General features: G+C 45.0%; 1 protein-coding gene across 2 annotated transcripts in view; it reads right to left on the bottom strand.

Annotated features, from left to right (window-relative positions):
• The window catches only part of LOC129701807 (follistatin-related protein 5-like), a 424382-nt gene that overhangs the window by 338494 nt on the left and 71320 nt on the right, over positions 1–14568 (bottom strand). For both annotated transcript variants that reach the window (XM_055643258.1, XM_055643259.1), the window contains exon 3: positions 9674–9698. In XM_055643258.1, the coding sequence (XP_055499233.1) occupies positions 9674–9698 (25 nt within the window). The remainder of the gene's footprint in view (positions 1–9673; positions 9699–14568) is intronic.

The following is a 14568-nucleotide window of genomic DNA, read 5'->3' as shown; positions in this document are numbered from 1 at the left end:
AAACTTGTCCTATGCATGTACCTGTCTAACTGTTTCTTAAATGTTGGGGTAGTCCCAGCCTCAACTACCTTCTCTGGCAGCTTGTTCCATACATTTGTATGAAAATGTTACCCCTCGGATTCCTATTAAGTCTTTTCCCCTTCACCTTGAACTAATGTCCTCTGGTCCTCGATTCACCTACTCTGGGCAAGAGATTCTGTGCATCTACCCAATTTATTCCTCACTTGATTTTCTACGCGAGTTACTCCAGCATGTTGTGTCTATCTTCGGTTTAAACCAGCATCTGCAGTTCCTTCCTACACAATGAAGGCAGCCAGGTCGGGTCAGGTTGGGGAGTTGTACCCCCCCACACACACCCCCCCCCCCCCCCCCCCCCCCCCCCGCCGCCACGGGTACCACGTAATCCCGTGCTACCTGCTCCATGGTCGGATAGTCAGCGACTAAACCGTCTCCCCCGCCTGATTTGCCAGGTGAGGAGGGGGGCTGTGGACCTCCAGCAGGACCAAGAGCAAGACCTGTCAAAGGGCGGATGAGCTTCTAGCGAGCCAACGGCCATCCACACTTCAGTAAAAGTTGCGATCACTGTCGTACACGGTATTGTAATGCCCCTGTCCCACTTAGGAAACCTGGACGGAAACCTCTGGAGACTTTGCGCCCCCACCGTAGGTTTCCGTGCGGTTCCCAGAGGTTCCCGGAGGTTTTTGTCAGTTTCCCTACCTGCTTCAACCACCTGCAACCTCCGGCAACCACCTGCAACCTCCGGGAACCGCACGGAAACCTTGGGTGGGGCGCAAAGTCTCCAGAGGTTTCCGTTCAGGTTTCCTAAGTGGGACAGGGGCATTAGGAATGATGATAAAGCGCAGACAGCAGAATCCTAGACTTCCAGCGGCGGAAGTCCGCAGGAACTGGAGGACAGAGATGTGTGGTGCGTCCGCCACCGTTCCCATCGGAAACAAGCACCACTGCGTCGCTAATGTTTTCAACAATGATGATGAGGTCTGCAGTGATAGACCACCAATGCAGCACCAAACCAATTTGGAATACATTCATTAGACCCTATCACGATGACAATCCACATTCATTAGACCCTATTGTTTGCACATCCAGCATGGAAACATGTGTGGAAAATGAGAGCCCAGGCAAGTGTCAAGGAATTCTGATTAGATTACTTATATTAAATATAATCTGTTCCAGCTGAATTCCCTCACCAACATAGTAATTTGGTTTTAATAGATGCACAAATTAAATGCTTTATACCCTTATTATAGTAATTATGGATTCTAATGCTGTATTTCTGCTGGTCATCGTGACCATTTGATTCAAATACAGAACACCACCTCCAGGGTGGCCAGAGAAGATTTTGTCAGATGTTAAATGAGGGGTTTTATTCAGCTGCAGTGAAGAAGCCCAGTCAACGACACAACACCATGGTGGCAGCATTTCAGACAATCCTTTTCCATACCACCATGTTTCATCTTCTTCAGAGCTTCATCAAACAGCCTAATCCTGCTCCTATAACAATTGCATTGTATTGTAAATTTCATAAGTTCATAAATTCATGTGATAGAAGCAGAATTCGGCCATTCGGCCCATCAAATCTACTGCGCCATTCAATCATAGAAACATAGAAAATAGGTGCAGGAGTAGGCCATTCGGCCCTTCGAGCCTGCACCGCCATTCAATATGATCATGGCTGATCATCCAACTCAGTATCCTGTACCTGCCTTCTCTCCATACCCCCTGATCCCTTTAGCCACAAGGGCCACATCTAACTCCCTCTTAAATGTAGCCAATGAACTGGCCTCAACTTCCTTCTGTGGCAGAGAATTCCAGAGATTCACCACTCTCTGTGTGAAATATGTTTTCCTCATGGCTGATCCATCTCTCCCTCCTAGCCCCATTCTCCTGCCTTCTCCCCGTAAACCCTGACACTTGTACTAATCAAGAATATGAATCCGAGCCAAGTTATCGAAACAAGGAACTGCAGATGCTGGATTAATGTTCAATGTTGTTCAAAGATCACTATTGTTGGGAGGTCACCACTCTCACTACAATCAATTTCTAATGCAATGCATAAAATGACCTAGATTCACAGTTAGTTAGTTAGTTAGTTAGTTAGTTAGTTAGTTAGTTAGTTAGTTAGTTAGTTAGTTAGTTAGTTAGTAAGTTAGTTAGTTAGCGAAAGAACTGCAGATGCGGGAAAAATCAAAGTTCATACAGCTGGGGTGTAAACTACCCAAGCGTAATATGAACTGCTGCTCCTCCAATTTGCAGTGGAGGAGGCCCGGGACAGAAAGGTCGCATTCAGAAGGGGAGGGGGAGTTGAAGTGCTGAGCCACCGGGAGATCAGGTTGGTTAATGCAAACTGTGCGGAGGTGTTGGGCGAAGCAATCGGCAAGTAGTTAGTTAGTTAGTTAGTTAGTTTAGTTTATAGTCATAGAGCACAGAAACAAGACCTTTGCCCACCTTGTCCATGCCAACCAAAATCCCCATCTTAATTAACCCCATTTGCCTGCATTTGGCCGATGTCCCACTAGATATTTCTAGGAGCATCAATAGATGTATTCTTATCAATCACCTATCCATGTATCCATCCATGAGATTTTTAAATGCTTGTTTCAATGTGAATTTTATTATAATTTAATAAAAGCATATGAATTCATTTAATTTATCTATTTTTTACATTTTTAAGCAAGGTCGTATATCATGCTCTTTAAGCCCGACACGCTTGGCCGATACACATGGCATATCTATGAAAGACGAGCAGTATGAAGGAAGATTAAAGTTCTGCACATTCATCTCTTGCAAACAGGAAGAAACACAGCTCAATGTGTTTAACCGAGAGATGAAATAGACCGAGAAAAGTTAGAATTTCCGCACATTATTCCGAGTCTCTGGCACCAAATGTATTCAAAGTTGAGCTTGTTGGGTGCAATATCCTCCACCCATTCTCTACTTTGTATTGAGGGTAAAACTTTTGATGCATACGGGTTGGTTCGTAACATTGATATCGAGAAGTTGAGAACATTTGGAATAGAAACATAGAAACATAGAAATTAGGTGCAGGAGTAGGCCATTCGGCCCTTCGAGCCTGCACCGCCATTTAATATGATCATGGCTGATCATCCAACTCAGTATCCCGTACCTGCCTTTTCTCCATACCCTCTGATCCCCTTGGCCACAAGGGCCACATCTAACTCCCTCTTAAATATAGCCAATGAACTGGCCTCAACTACCCTCTGTGGCAGAGAGTTCCAGAGATTCACCACTCTCTGTGTGAAAAAAGTTCTCCTCATCTCGGTTTTAAAGGATTTCCCCCTTATCCTTAAGCTGTGACCCCTTGTCCTGGACTTCCCCAACATCGGAAACAATCTTCCTGCATCTAGCCTGTCCAACCCCTTAAGAATTTTGTAAGTTTCTATAAGATCCCCTCTCAATCTCCTAACCTAGAGAGTATAAACCAAGTCTATCCAGTCTTTCTTCATAAGACAGTCCTGACATCCCAGGAATCAGTCTGGTGAACCTTCTCTGCACTCCCTCTATGGCAATAATGTCCTTCCTCAGATTTGGAGACCAAAACTGCACGCAATACTCCAGGTGTGGTCTCACCAAGACCCTATACAACTGCAGTAGAACCTCCCTGCTCCTATACTCAAATCCTCTTGCTATGAAAGCCAACATGCCATTCGCTTTCTTTACTGCCTGCTGCACCTGCATGCCTACCTTCAATGACTGGTGTACCATGACACCCAGGTCTCGCTGCATCTCCCCCTTTCCCAATCGGCCACCGTTTAGATAATAATCTGCTTTCCCGTTTTTGCCACCAAAATGGATAACCTCACATTTATCCACATTAAACTGCATCTGCCAAACATTTGCCCACTCACCCAGCCTATCCAAGTCACCTTGCAGTCTCCTAGCATCCTCCTCACACCTAACACTGCCCCCCAGCTTAGTGTCATCCGCAAACTTGGAGATATTGCCTTCAATTCCCTCATCCAGATCATTAATATATATTGTAAATAGCTTCCCAGTACTGAGCCTTGCGGTACCCACTAGTCACTGCCTGCCATTGTGAAAAGGACCCGTTTACTCCTACTCTTTGCTTCCTGTTTGCCAGCCAGTTCTCTATCCACATCAATACTGAACCTGATATACTAATCTCTTATGTGGGACCTTGTCGAAAGCCTTCTGGAAGTCCAGATACACCACATCCACTGGTTCTCCCCTATCCACGCTACTAGTTACATCCTCGAAAAATTCTATAAGATTCGTCAGACATGATTTACCTTTCGTAAATCCATGCTGACTTTGTCCAATGATTTCACCACTTTCTAAATGTGCTGCTATCCCATCTTTAATAACTGACTCTAGCAGTTTCCCCACTACCGATGTTAGGCTAACTGGTCTGTAATTCCCCGTTTTCTCTCTCCCTCCCTTCTTAAAAAGTGGGGTTACGTTTGCTACCCGCCAATCCTCTGGAACTACTCCAGAATCTAAGGAGTTTTGAAAGATTATTACTAATGCATCCACTATTTCTGGAGCTACTTCCTTACGTACTCTGGGATGCAGCCTATCTGGCCCTGGGGATTTATCGGCCTTTAATCCATTCAATTTACCCAACACCACTTCCCGACTAACCTGGATTTCACTCAATTCCTCCACCTCCTTTGACCCGCGGGCCCCTGCTATTTCCGGCAGATCATTTATGTCTTCCTTAGTGAAGACGGAACCAAAGTACTTATTCAATTGGTCCGCCATATCCTGGTTCCCCATGATCAACTCACCTGTTTCTGACTGCAAGGGACCTACATTTGTTTTAACTAATCTCTTTCTTTTCACATATCTATAAAAACTTTTGCAGTCAGATTTTATGTTCACTGCCAGTTTTCTTTCATAATCCATTTTTCCTTTTCTAATTAAGCCCTTCGTCCTCCTCTGCTGGTCTCTGAATTTCTCCCAGTCCTCCAGTATGCTGCTTTTTCTGGCTAGTTTGTACGCATCATCCTTTGCTTTGATACTATCCCTGATTTCCCTTGTTATCCATGGATGCACTACCTTCCCTGATTTATTCTTTTGCCAAACTGGGATTAACAATTTTTGTAGTTCATCCATGCAGTCTTTAAATGCCTTCCATTGCATATCCACCGTCAACCCTTTTAGAATTAATTGCCAGTCAATCTTGGCCAATTCACGTCTCATACCCTCAAAGTTACCTTTCTTTAAGTTCAAAACCATGTTTCTGAATTAACAATGTCACTCTCCATCCTAATGAAGAACTCAACCATATTATGGTCACTCTTGCCCAAGGGGCCACGCACAACAAGACTACTAACTAACCCTTCCTCATTACTCAATACCCAGTCTAAAATAGCCAGCTCTCTCGTTGGTTCCTCTACATGTTGGTTTAGATAACTATCCCGTATACATTCCAAGAAATCCTCTTCCTCAGCACCCCTGCCAGTTTGATTCACCCAATCTATATGTAGATTGAAGTCACCCATTATAACTGCTTTGCCTTTGTCGCAAGCATTTCTAATTTCCTGTTTGATGCCATCCCCAACTTCACTACTACTGTTAGGTGGCCTGTACACAACACCCACCAGCGTTTTCTGCCCCTTATTGTTTCGCAGCTCTACCCATACCGATTCCACATCCTCCAAACTAATGTCCTTCCTTTCCATTGCGTTAATCTCCTCTCTAACCAGCAACACTACCCCACCTCCTTTTCCTTTCTCTCTATCCCTCCTGAATATTGAATATCCCGGGATGTTCAGCTCCCAGCCTTGGTCACCCTGGAGCCATGTCTCCGTGATCCCAACTATATCATAATCATTAATGGCTATCTGCACGTTCAACTCATCCACCTTATTACGAATACTCCTTGCATTGAGACACAAAGCCTTCAGGCTTGTTTTTACAACGCTCTTACCCCTTATACAATTATGTTGAAAAGTGGCCCTTTTTGATTTTTGCCCTGGTTTTGTCTGCCTGCCACTTTTACTTTTCACCTTGCTACCTATTGCTTCTACCTTCATTTTACACCCCCCTGCCCCCTCTGCTCTTGTACCCATCCCCCTGCCACATTAGTTTAAATCCTCCCCGACAGCAGTAGCAAACACCCCCCCAAGGACATTGGTTCCATTCCAGTCCAGGTGCAGACCGTCCTGTTTGTACTGGTCCCACCTCCCCCAGAACTGGTTCCAATGCCCTAAAAATTTGAATCCCTCCCCCTTGCACCATTTTTCAAGCCACGTATTCATCTGCAATATCCTCCTATTTCTGCTCTGACTGGCCCGTGGTACTGGTAGTAATCCAGAGATTATTACCTTTGAGGTCCTACTTTTAAGCTTATCTCCTAGCTCCCTAAATTCATCCTTTAGGACCTCATCCCTTTTTTTACCTATATCGTTGGTGCCAATATGCACCACGACAACTGGCTGTTCACCCTCCCCCTCCAGAATGTTCTGCAGCCGTTCAGTGACATCCCTGACCCTTGCACCAGGGAGGCAACATACCATCCTGGAGTCTCTTTTGCGGCCGCAGAAACGCCTATCTATTCCCCTGACAATTGAATCCCCTATTACTATTGCCCTTCCACTCTTTTTCCCCCCCTCATGTGCCGCAGAGCCACCCATGGTGCCATGAACTTGGCTGCACGAATCATTCATTCCTGACTACAAACCCAACCAATTTCAATATCCTAATATTCGATTTACTTTAATGATCAACGGTATTTTAGATCAGAGATACAGTGCAGAAACAGGCCCATTCGGCCCACCGAGTCCGTGCTGGCCAGCTATCCTACATGCCGAAGTAGCACTATCCTACACGCTAGGGCCAATTTACAATTTTTACTGAAGCCAATTAACCTACAAACCTGTACGTCTTTGGAATGTGGGAGGAAACCGGAGCACCCGGAAGAAAACCCACACGGTCACGAGGAGAACGTGCAAACTCCGTACAGACAGCAATTGTAGTCAGTATCAAACCCGGGTGTAAGGCAGCAACTCTACCGCTGCGCCACCGTGCCACCCAAGCAGGTTATGGGGAAGTGATGTTGAAATTTGAGCCAAATTATAACATTTTCTCCCCAGTGCTCTCCAATTAATGATATATTGCCAAGTGTATAATTATGTTTGCTGTTTTAGCACTGAAAATTAATTACCTTCTATTGCTCTCGTGTTATGTTGCAATTGATATTTAGTTGCTAGGTAACTGGGAAGCTCTGTATATTGTGATATCTGACCTCTCTGAGCCACTTTTATGGTTTCACTTCAAGAGCAATTTAAATAAAAAGGTGTCAAGCTGATGTATTGAAACATATGGGCTCGGAATATCTTAGAGGCTTTGCTCATAATGTTTGTGACCGTAAAAGAGAACTTGGATGCATTTCCAATGAACCTGTGGTGAATATGCCCTGGAAAATTGCCTGCCATGGTTTTGTTTGTTTGGGTTTTAATTTACTATTGTCACATGTAGCCCTCGATACCATGAGGAGCTGTTTTTGTTGCGTTCTATCCAGTCAGCGAAAATACATTACATGATCAAAATGGTCAACAGTGGGCAGATACACGATACGTTTCTATACGTTTACTGCAAGTTAAAGACCAGTAAAGATCGATTGAAGATACTGCAGTTCGAAGGTCTCCATTTGGGATAGATGGGAGGTCAGGACCACACTCGAGCTGGTGAGAGGACAGCTAAGTTGCCTGATAACAACTGGGAAATAAATTGTCCCTGAAACTGGACGTATGAGTTCTCAAACTTTTGTTACTCTTGCCTGATGGGAGAGGGGTGAAGAGGGTCGTGTCCGGGGTGAGACTGGTCCTTGATTGCGCTGGTGGCTTTGCCGAGACAGCGTGGGGAGTATAGATGGAGTCAACAGAGTCAATGGAAGGGAGGTTGGGCTGCTCGAAGGGCTGGACTGCGTCCACAACTATCTGCAACTTCTTACGGTCTTAGATGGATCTATCCTCAGACAAAGGTTCAGTTGCCCGATAACAGCTGGGAATTGGAAAGCAAATCAATCCTTGGTTGAATGGTGCAATTGTTTTGAATAAGTCTGGTGCTTGTGTGGGCCTCGGTATATTTTCATACAACTGATGAGTCGTACAAAAATTGTGGCTGTATAAAACACCATTGCTACCTTATATTGAATATCCAACAGCCCAACAACACTGGTCACTGAACAACATTGAACATTAAAGGGCCTGTCTCACTTTCACGACCTAATTCACGACCTTTTTTACTCGTGGACATTTTTCATCATGCTAGAAAAAACGTCCCGAACATCTTGATACCTATAACTAGCATCACGCTCCTGCTACGACCTACCTAAGAACTCCTACGACCTCGTGACGATCATGCTGCGAGTATGAGTCAAGGGCAAACTCTGCAGAGGTTGTGAATTAGGTTGTGATCGTGGGACAGGCTTTTAAACCAGTTCCTTGTTTCCACAACATTGATAACTTGGCTCAGATTCACAATACATTGCAATGTTTTCCCTCCCCATCCACTCACATTTGGTTCCCACCATGGACATTTAACTGTCCAGAGCTATTCCCCTCTGATCCCTGCCGTGGTTAACTCCTTCCCCCTTCAGCCTGGATCTTCTATCCTCTCACGCACGCCAAGCTCTTCTCTCACTGTTTTTCGAGGGATTCAGTGTGGAAACAGGCCCTTCGGCCCACTGAGTCCGTGCCGACCAGCGATCCCCGTACACTAACACCATCCTACACACTAGGGGCAATTTACAATTTTACCAATTAACCTACAAACCTGAACGTCTTTGGAGTGTGGGAGGAAACCGGTGCACCTGGAGGAAACCCATGCAGGTCACGGGGAGAACATACAAACTTCGTACAGACAGCGCCCGTAGTCAGGATCGAACCCGTGTCTCTGGCGCTGTGAGGTGGCGACTCTACCGCTCCGTCACCGTGCCGTCCTGGTTAATTTCCACGACGACCTCTGTCTTCCTCCAGCCAAGCCTCTGGCAGCAAACAACACCCAACATGGACAACCCCTGGTGACCGGGGTCAAAGGCCAAGTGTCGAGTGACTAATGGGGAAAACTCAATAAGCCGCACGGAGGAAGTCAATGCCATTGTGTGACTCTTTGTAAGATCGGAGAAGTGAAGAGGTAACTAAACCAAGGTGTGCAACTCCCAACAACAGATCACTCCTGAAAATCCATGGGCTGGTGGAACAGCAACAAATTATGCCCGATTCATAAAACATCCAGCTGAAAGAGGTATCACACAAGTCATAGGTGAAGAATGAGGCCATTCGGCCCATCGAGTCCACTCCGCCATTCAATCATGGCCGATCTCCGCCTTCTAATCCCATTTTCCTGCCTTCTCCCCATAACCCTTGATTCTTGCGTTCAAGAATTCGATTTTGTTTTAATCAAAATTCCGTTCTAATCAAGAATTTGCCTATCTCTGCCTTAAAAATATCCTCCGACTTGGCCTCCACAGTCCACTGTGGCAATGAGTTCCACAGATTAACTACCCTCTGACTAAAGAAGTTCCTCCTCACCTCCTTTCTAAAAGAGCGCCCTTTAATTCTGACATTCCAGAAATGTTTCCTGTAAACTGCCCCCCCCCTGCTGTGGCTCCGATTGAAATCCATACACTACGCATTAAGCCAGAATGAAAACCATATTCACTTACCTCTTCTCTTCAATAAACGCTCACCCTGCAGCAAGAAAAAAAAGAGAAGACATTTAAATAATCGAAGCAACAATTATTTATCTGCACAGCGCAACATATCACAATAATATAGTCAAAGCCCAAAGCTGACATTATTGCTGACGTTAGAACTCTTTGGTCCAAAAGTTAAGTGTAACTGATGCTGGTATCTGAATTAAAATCCTTTAGACGTTAGACATACAGCGGCCAGCGATCGCCCCGTACACTAGCGTTATCCTACACACAAGGGATAATTTCCATTTGTTCTATTATAGAAGCCAATTAACCTGCACATCTTTGAGGCCTGGGAGGAAAATGGAGCACCTGGAGGAAACTCACACGTGGAACATACAAACTCTACATAGACAGCACCCACGGTCAGGATCAAACCCGGGTCTCTGGCGCTGTGAGGCAGCAACTCCACTGCTGGGCCACTGTACTATCTGGTCTTATTCAATTCAATTCAACTTTAATGTCATCGCACAAATACAAGTATCAGTACAACGAAATGCAGTTTTGCGTCAGTCCGTAGTAGTTGTACATAAAGAGAAAAAAAAAACAAGAAAAAAAAATAGAAAGAGAGAAGATACAGAATAATCAGGAAATACAGAATGATTAAACAAAGGGGGACGGAGGGACCAGAGAAATCTATCGTCGGGACTCCGAGTTCAGCAGTGTGATTGTGTTGTTATAGAAGCTTTTCCTCATCCTGCTGGTACGTGACCTGAGGCTCCTGTACCGCCTCCCTGATGGGAGGAGGGCAAACAGTCCATGGTTGGGGTGTGAGGGGTCTTTGATGATCTTCCCAGCCCGTCTCAGACACCGTTTTCGGTGGAGGGCATCCATGGCAGGGAGCGGGGCACCGATGATGTGCTGCGCGGTTTTCACCACCCGTTGTAGTGCTTTCCTGTCCGCAGCAGTGCAGCTGCTGTACCATACCGTGAAGCAGGTGGTCAGGATACTCTCTATGGTACAGCGGTAAAAGTTGGTCAGGATCTGGGGGGACAGGTGGGCTTTCTTGAGCCTCCTAAGGAATTATAAAGAGAAGGTACATCTCTGCCAAATAATAGTAATAGTAAGTCATAGAGTCATAGAGTGATACCGTGTGGAAACAGGTCCTTCGGCCCAACTTGCCCACACTGGCCGACATGTCCCAGCTACACTAGTCCCACCTGCCCGCGTTTGGTCCATAAAGGCCCTGTCCCACGATGCGAGTTTACCCAAGGGCTCTCCCGACTTTAAACAAAATCAAATTCATGGTAAATACGTAGAATGTACGTAGCGGGTACGTTGTGGATGTCACGTAGTGGCTCGTAACGCCAACGGCAGGTATTCGGGAAACGCGGAAACTCAACGGTGTGAAAAATTTGCAAGAGTAAAAAAATACTTGTGATGAAGCACCACGAGTTTGATTTCTTTTTTAAACTCGGGAGAGCTCTTGGGTAAACTCGCATCGTGGGAATGGGGCTTAATCCTCCAACCTTGCCCTATCCTAAACAAGAAAAACTATTGCTACCCCCATCTACCGTACGCCTTTCAGAATTTTGTAGACCCCATCCGATCCCTCTGCTCCAAGGAAAACAGACCCATCCCATCAAATCTCCCCGAATAACTGAAACATTCCATCCCTGGCAACATTCTGGTGAAGATGGACACAAAATTTTGGAGTGACTCAGCGGGACAGGCAGCATCTCTGGAGAGAAGGAACGGGTGACGTTTTGGGTCGAGACCCTTCTTCAGACCAACATTCTGGTGAATATCCGCTCACCCCCCCTCCTGTGTCATCGTAATACTCCATTAGTGCGGTGACCAGAACTGTATACTGCAGTGGCCCCTTCTCTTGTATCCCACGCTTCATGAAGGCAAGCATCTCTATAGATAAATGTGAGGTTATCCACTTTGGCGGCAAAAACAAGGGGGCAGATTATTATCTCAATGGAGTTAGGTTAGGTAAGGGGGAGGTGCAGCGAGACCTGGGTGTCCTTGTACACCGGTCATTGAAAGTTGGCGTGCAGGTACAGCAGGTGGTGAAGAAAGCTAATGGAATGTTGGCCTTCATAACAAGAGGATTTCATTATAGGAGTAAAGAGGTTCTTCTGCAGTTGTATAGGGCTCTGGTGAGACCACATCTGGAGTATTGTGTACAGTTTTGGTCTCCTAATTTGAGGAAGGACATCCTTGTGATTGAGGCAGTGCAGCGTAGGTTCACAACATTAATCCCTGGGATGGCAGGACTGTCATATGAGGAAAGATTGAAAAGACTAGGCTTGTATTCACTGGTGTTTAGAAGGATGAGGGGGAATCTTACATAAACATATACAATTATAAAAGGACTGGACAAGCTAGATGCAGGAAAAATGTTCCCAATGTTGGGCGAGTCCCACAGTCTTAGAATAAAGAGAAGGTCATTTAAGACTGAGGAGATTTCCATCGCTCCATAGATGCTGCTGTACCCGCTGAGTTTCTCCAGCATTTTTGTGTACCTTAGGTTAAGTTCGACATGGGTCAAAAGCAGTCAAATGGAACGAACTTAAATGGAGCATCTTGGTCAGCATGGACAAGTCGGGCTGAAGGGCCTGTTTCTGTACTGTATATTCCTCTGTAACTCTAAAGGAAAGCGAATGAAACTTATACTTATGGAGCTTTATTACAACATCAGGAGATGCCAAAGGCTTTCTGCGGCTCGTGAAATACTCTCAAAAGGTTTTCAATTTTCAGTGGGTATAATGTGAGCAACTGTGGCAGCCAGAATGCTCGCAGCAAAGCCAGCAAACCCGCAGTCATTAAGTAATGGCATGCACCTGCCACCAGTAAATCATCAGCTATAGTCACCCCACACTCAATGCTAGCAGCAGGCAGCCCAGACTAGTGAGACCGAGTCAGAGGAGTGGTGAGGGCTTTTTAATAATTGTATTTATTAGAAGTAAGTACATTACAATAATACAAGCCAAATATATCTTATTACATTTATTGTACCACTTCCTTTTTTAAGCTTTAAAAAGAGAGAAAAGTAAAGGAATTAAAGAAAGTGAGAGAGAGTCGTGATAGTGTGAAAATGTGATCAAAAAGAAAGACCCATTAAGCAAAGAGTTAGGGGAAAAAAGTTAGGAAATAGGCCATAGAAAAGAAAAAAAGAGAAAAACAAACAAAAGATGTATTATGAAGACCAAGCAGAACGGGATATACCAACTTCGTATTTTTCATCCCCCCCCCTTGCCAGATCCTGACACCATTTTGTTTTAAAGTACTGTTGCACCTTATACTGGTGAAGGGTCTCTTGATGCACAAAGCCAGCCAGAGGCGGCTCGTTGTGCCATCCTTGTTGGCTGAAGAGAGACAGAAAATGCCGGCGTAACTCAGCGGGTCAGGCAGCATCTCTGGACAAAAGGAATAGTTGACGTTTCTGGTCGACACCTCCATAGGTCATAAGTGATAGGAGTAGAATTAGGCCTCTCGGCCCACCAAGTCTACTCCGCCATTCAATCATGGCTGATCTATCTTCCCCTCTTAACCCCATTCTCCTGCCTTCTCCCCATAACCTCTGACACCCATGCTAATCAAGTATCTATCTATCTCTGCCTTAAAAATATCCACTGACTTGGCCTCCACAGCCGTCTGTGGCAAAGAATTCCACAGATTCACCACCCTCTGACTAAATAACTTTCTCCTCATCTCCTTCTATGACCTCTAGTCCTAGACTCTCCCACTAGTGGAAACATCCTCTCCAAGTCCACTCTATCCAGGCCAGGTTTCTTCACCCGAAGCGTAACCTATTCCTTTTCTTCAGAGATGCTGACTGACCCATTCAGTTACTCCAGCATGTTGTATCTATCTTTGGTGTAAACCAGCATCTACAGTTCCTTCTATTACACATCTCTGTCGGCAGTTAGGGTGGGTTAAGTGAGGTTTATTATTGTCACACGTACCCGGATAGAATGAAAAGGCTTTGCTTTGAATGTTATTCAATCAGATCAGATAATGTTCTACGTAAATGCAATCAAGTCAAACTCAAATACAATGGATAGAGCAAATGGGAAGATACAGAGTGCAGCATATAGTTTCATAAGGACATGACATAAGTAATAGTAGTAGAATTAGGCCATTCGGCCCATTGTCGACTCCGCCATTCAATCATGGCCGGTCTATCTTTCCCTCCTAAGTCCTAACCCCATTCTCCTGCCTTCTCACCGTAACCTCTGACACCCGTACTAATCAAAAATCTATCTCCTCTTTAAAAAATATCCACCAACGACCTCCACAGCCTTCTGTGGCAAAGATTTCCACAGATTCACCACCCTCTGACTGAAGAAACTTCTCCTCATCTTCCTAAAAAAATGTCCTTTAATTCTGAGGCTATGACCTCTAGTCCTAGACTCTCCCACTAGTGGAAACATCCTCTCCACACCCACTCGATCCCAGCCCTTCCCTATTCCGTATGTTTCAATAAGGTTCTTCATTCTTCTAATCACCAGCGAGTAAAGGCCCAATGCAGACACACGCTCATCATAGTTTAACCTCTCCGTTCCCGAGTTGTATGCTCATTGTAGTGCATCAGTTCCATGGACAAAGTCCAATGTCCACAACGGCAGCCCAGTGCCATTGAACAAACATGAATTGTTTTCTCAGGGACACTGTCAGAGAGAGCCAACAGAAGTGTGTAAAATAATGAGAGGCATAAATAAAGGTGGCAGTCAGAACCTTTTTCCCAGGATGGAAATATCAAATACTAGAGGGAGTTTCTTTAAGATGGGAGGAGCAAAGTTTAAAGGAGATGTGTGGGCAATGTATTTATCTATCTATCTATTTATTTATTTGTTTATTTATCAACTTATCGAGACATTTATTTATCTGTCTCTATCTGTCTATATGATATATTG

The sequence above is a fragment of the Leucoraja erinacea genome, chromosome 11 (assembly GCF_028641065.1).
Source record: "Leucoraja erinacea ecotype New England chromosome 11, Leri_hhj_1, whole genome shotgun sequence".
Taxonomy (NCBI): domain Eukaryota; kingdom Metazoa; phylum Chordata; class Chondrichthyes; order Rajiformes; family Rajidae; genus Leucoraja; species Leucoraja erinaceus.
The sequence above is the reverse complement of the archived record's forward strand: the minus strand, read 5'-3'. Positions and strand labels throughout refer to the sequence as shown.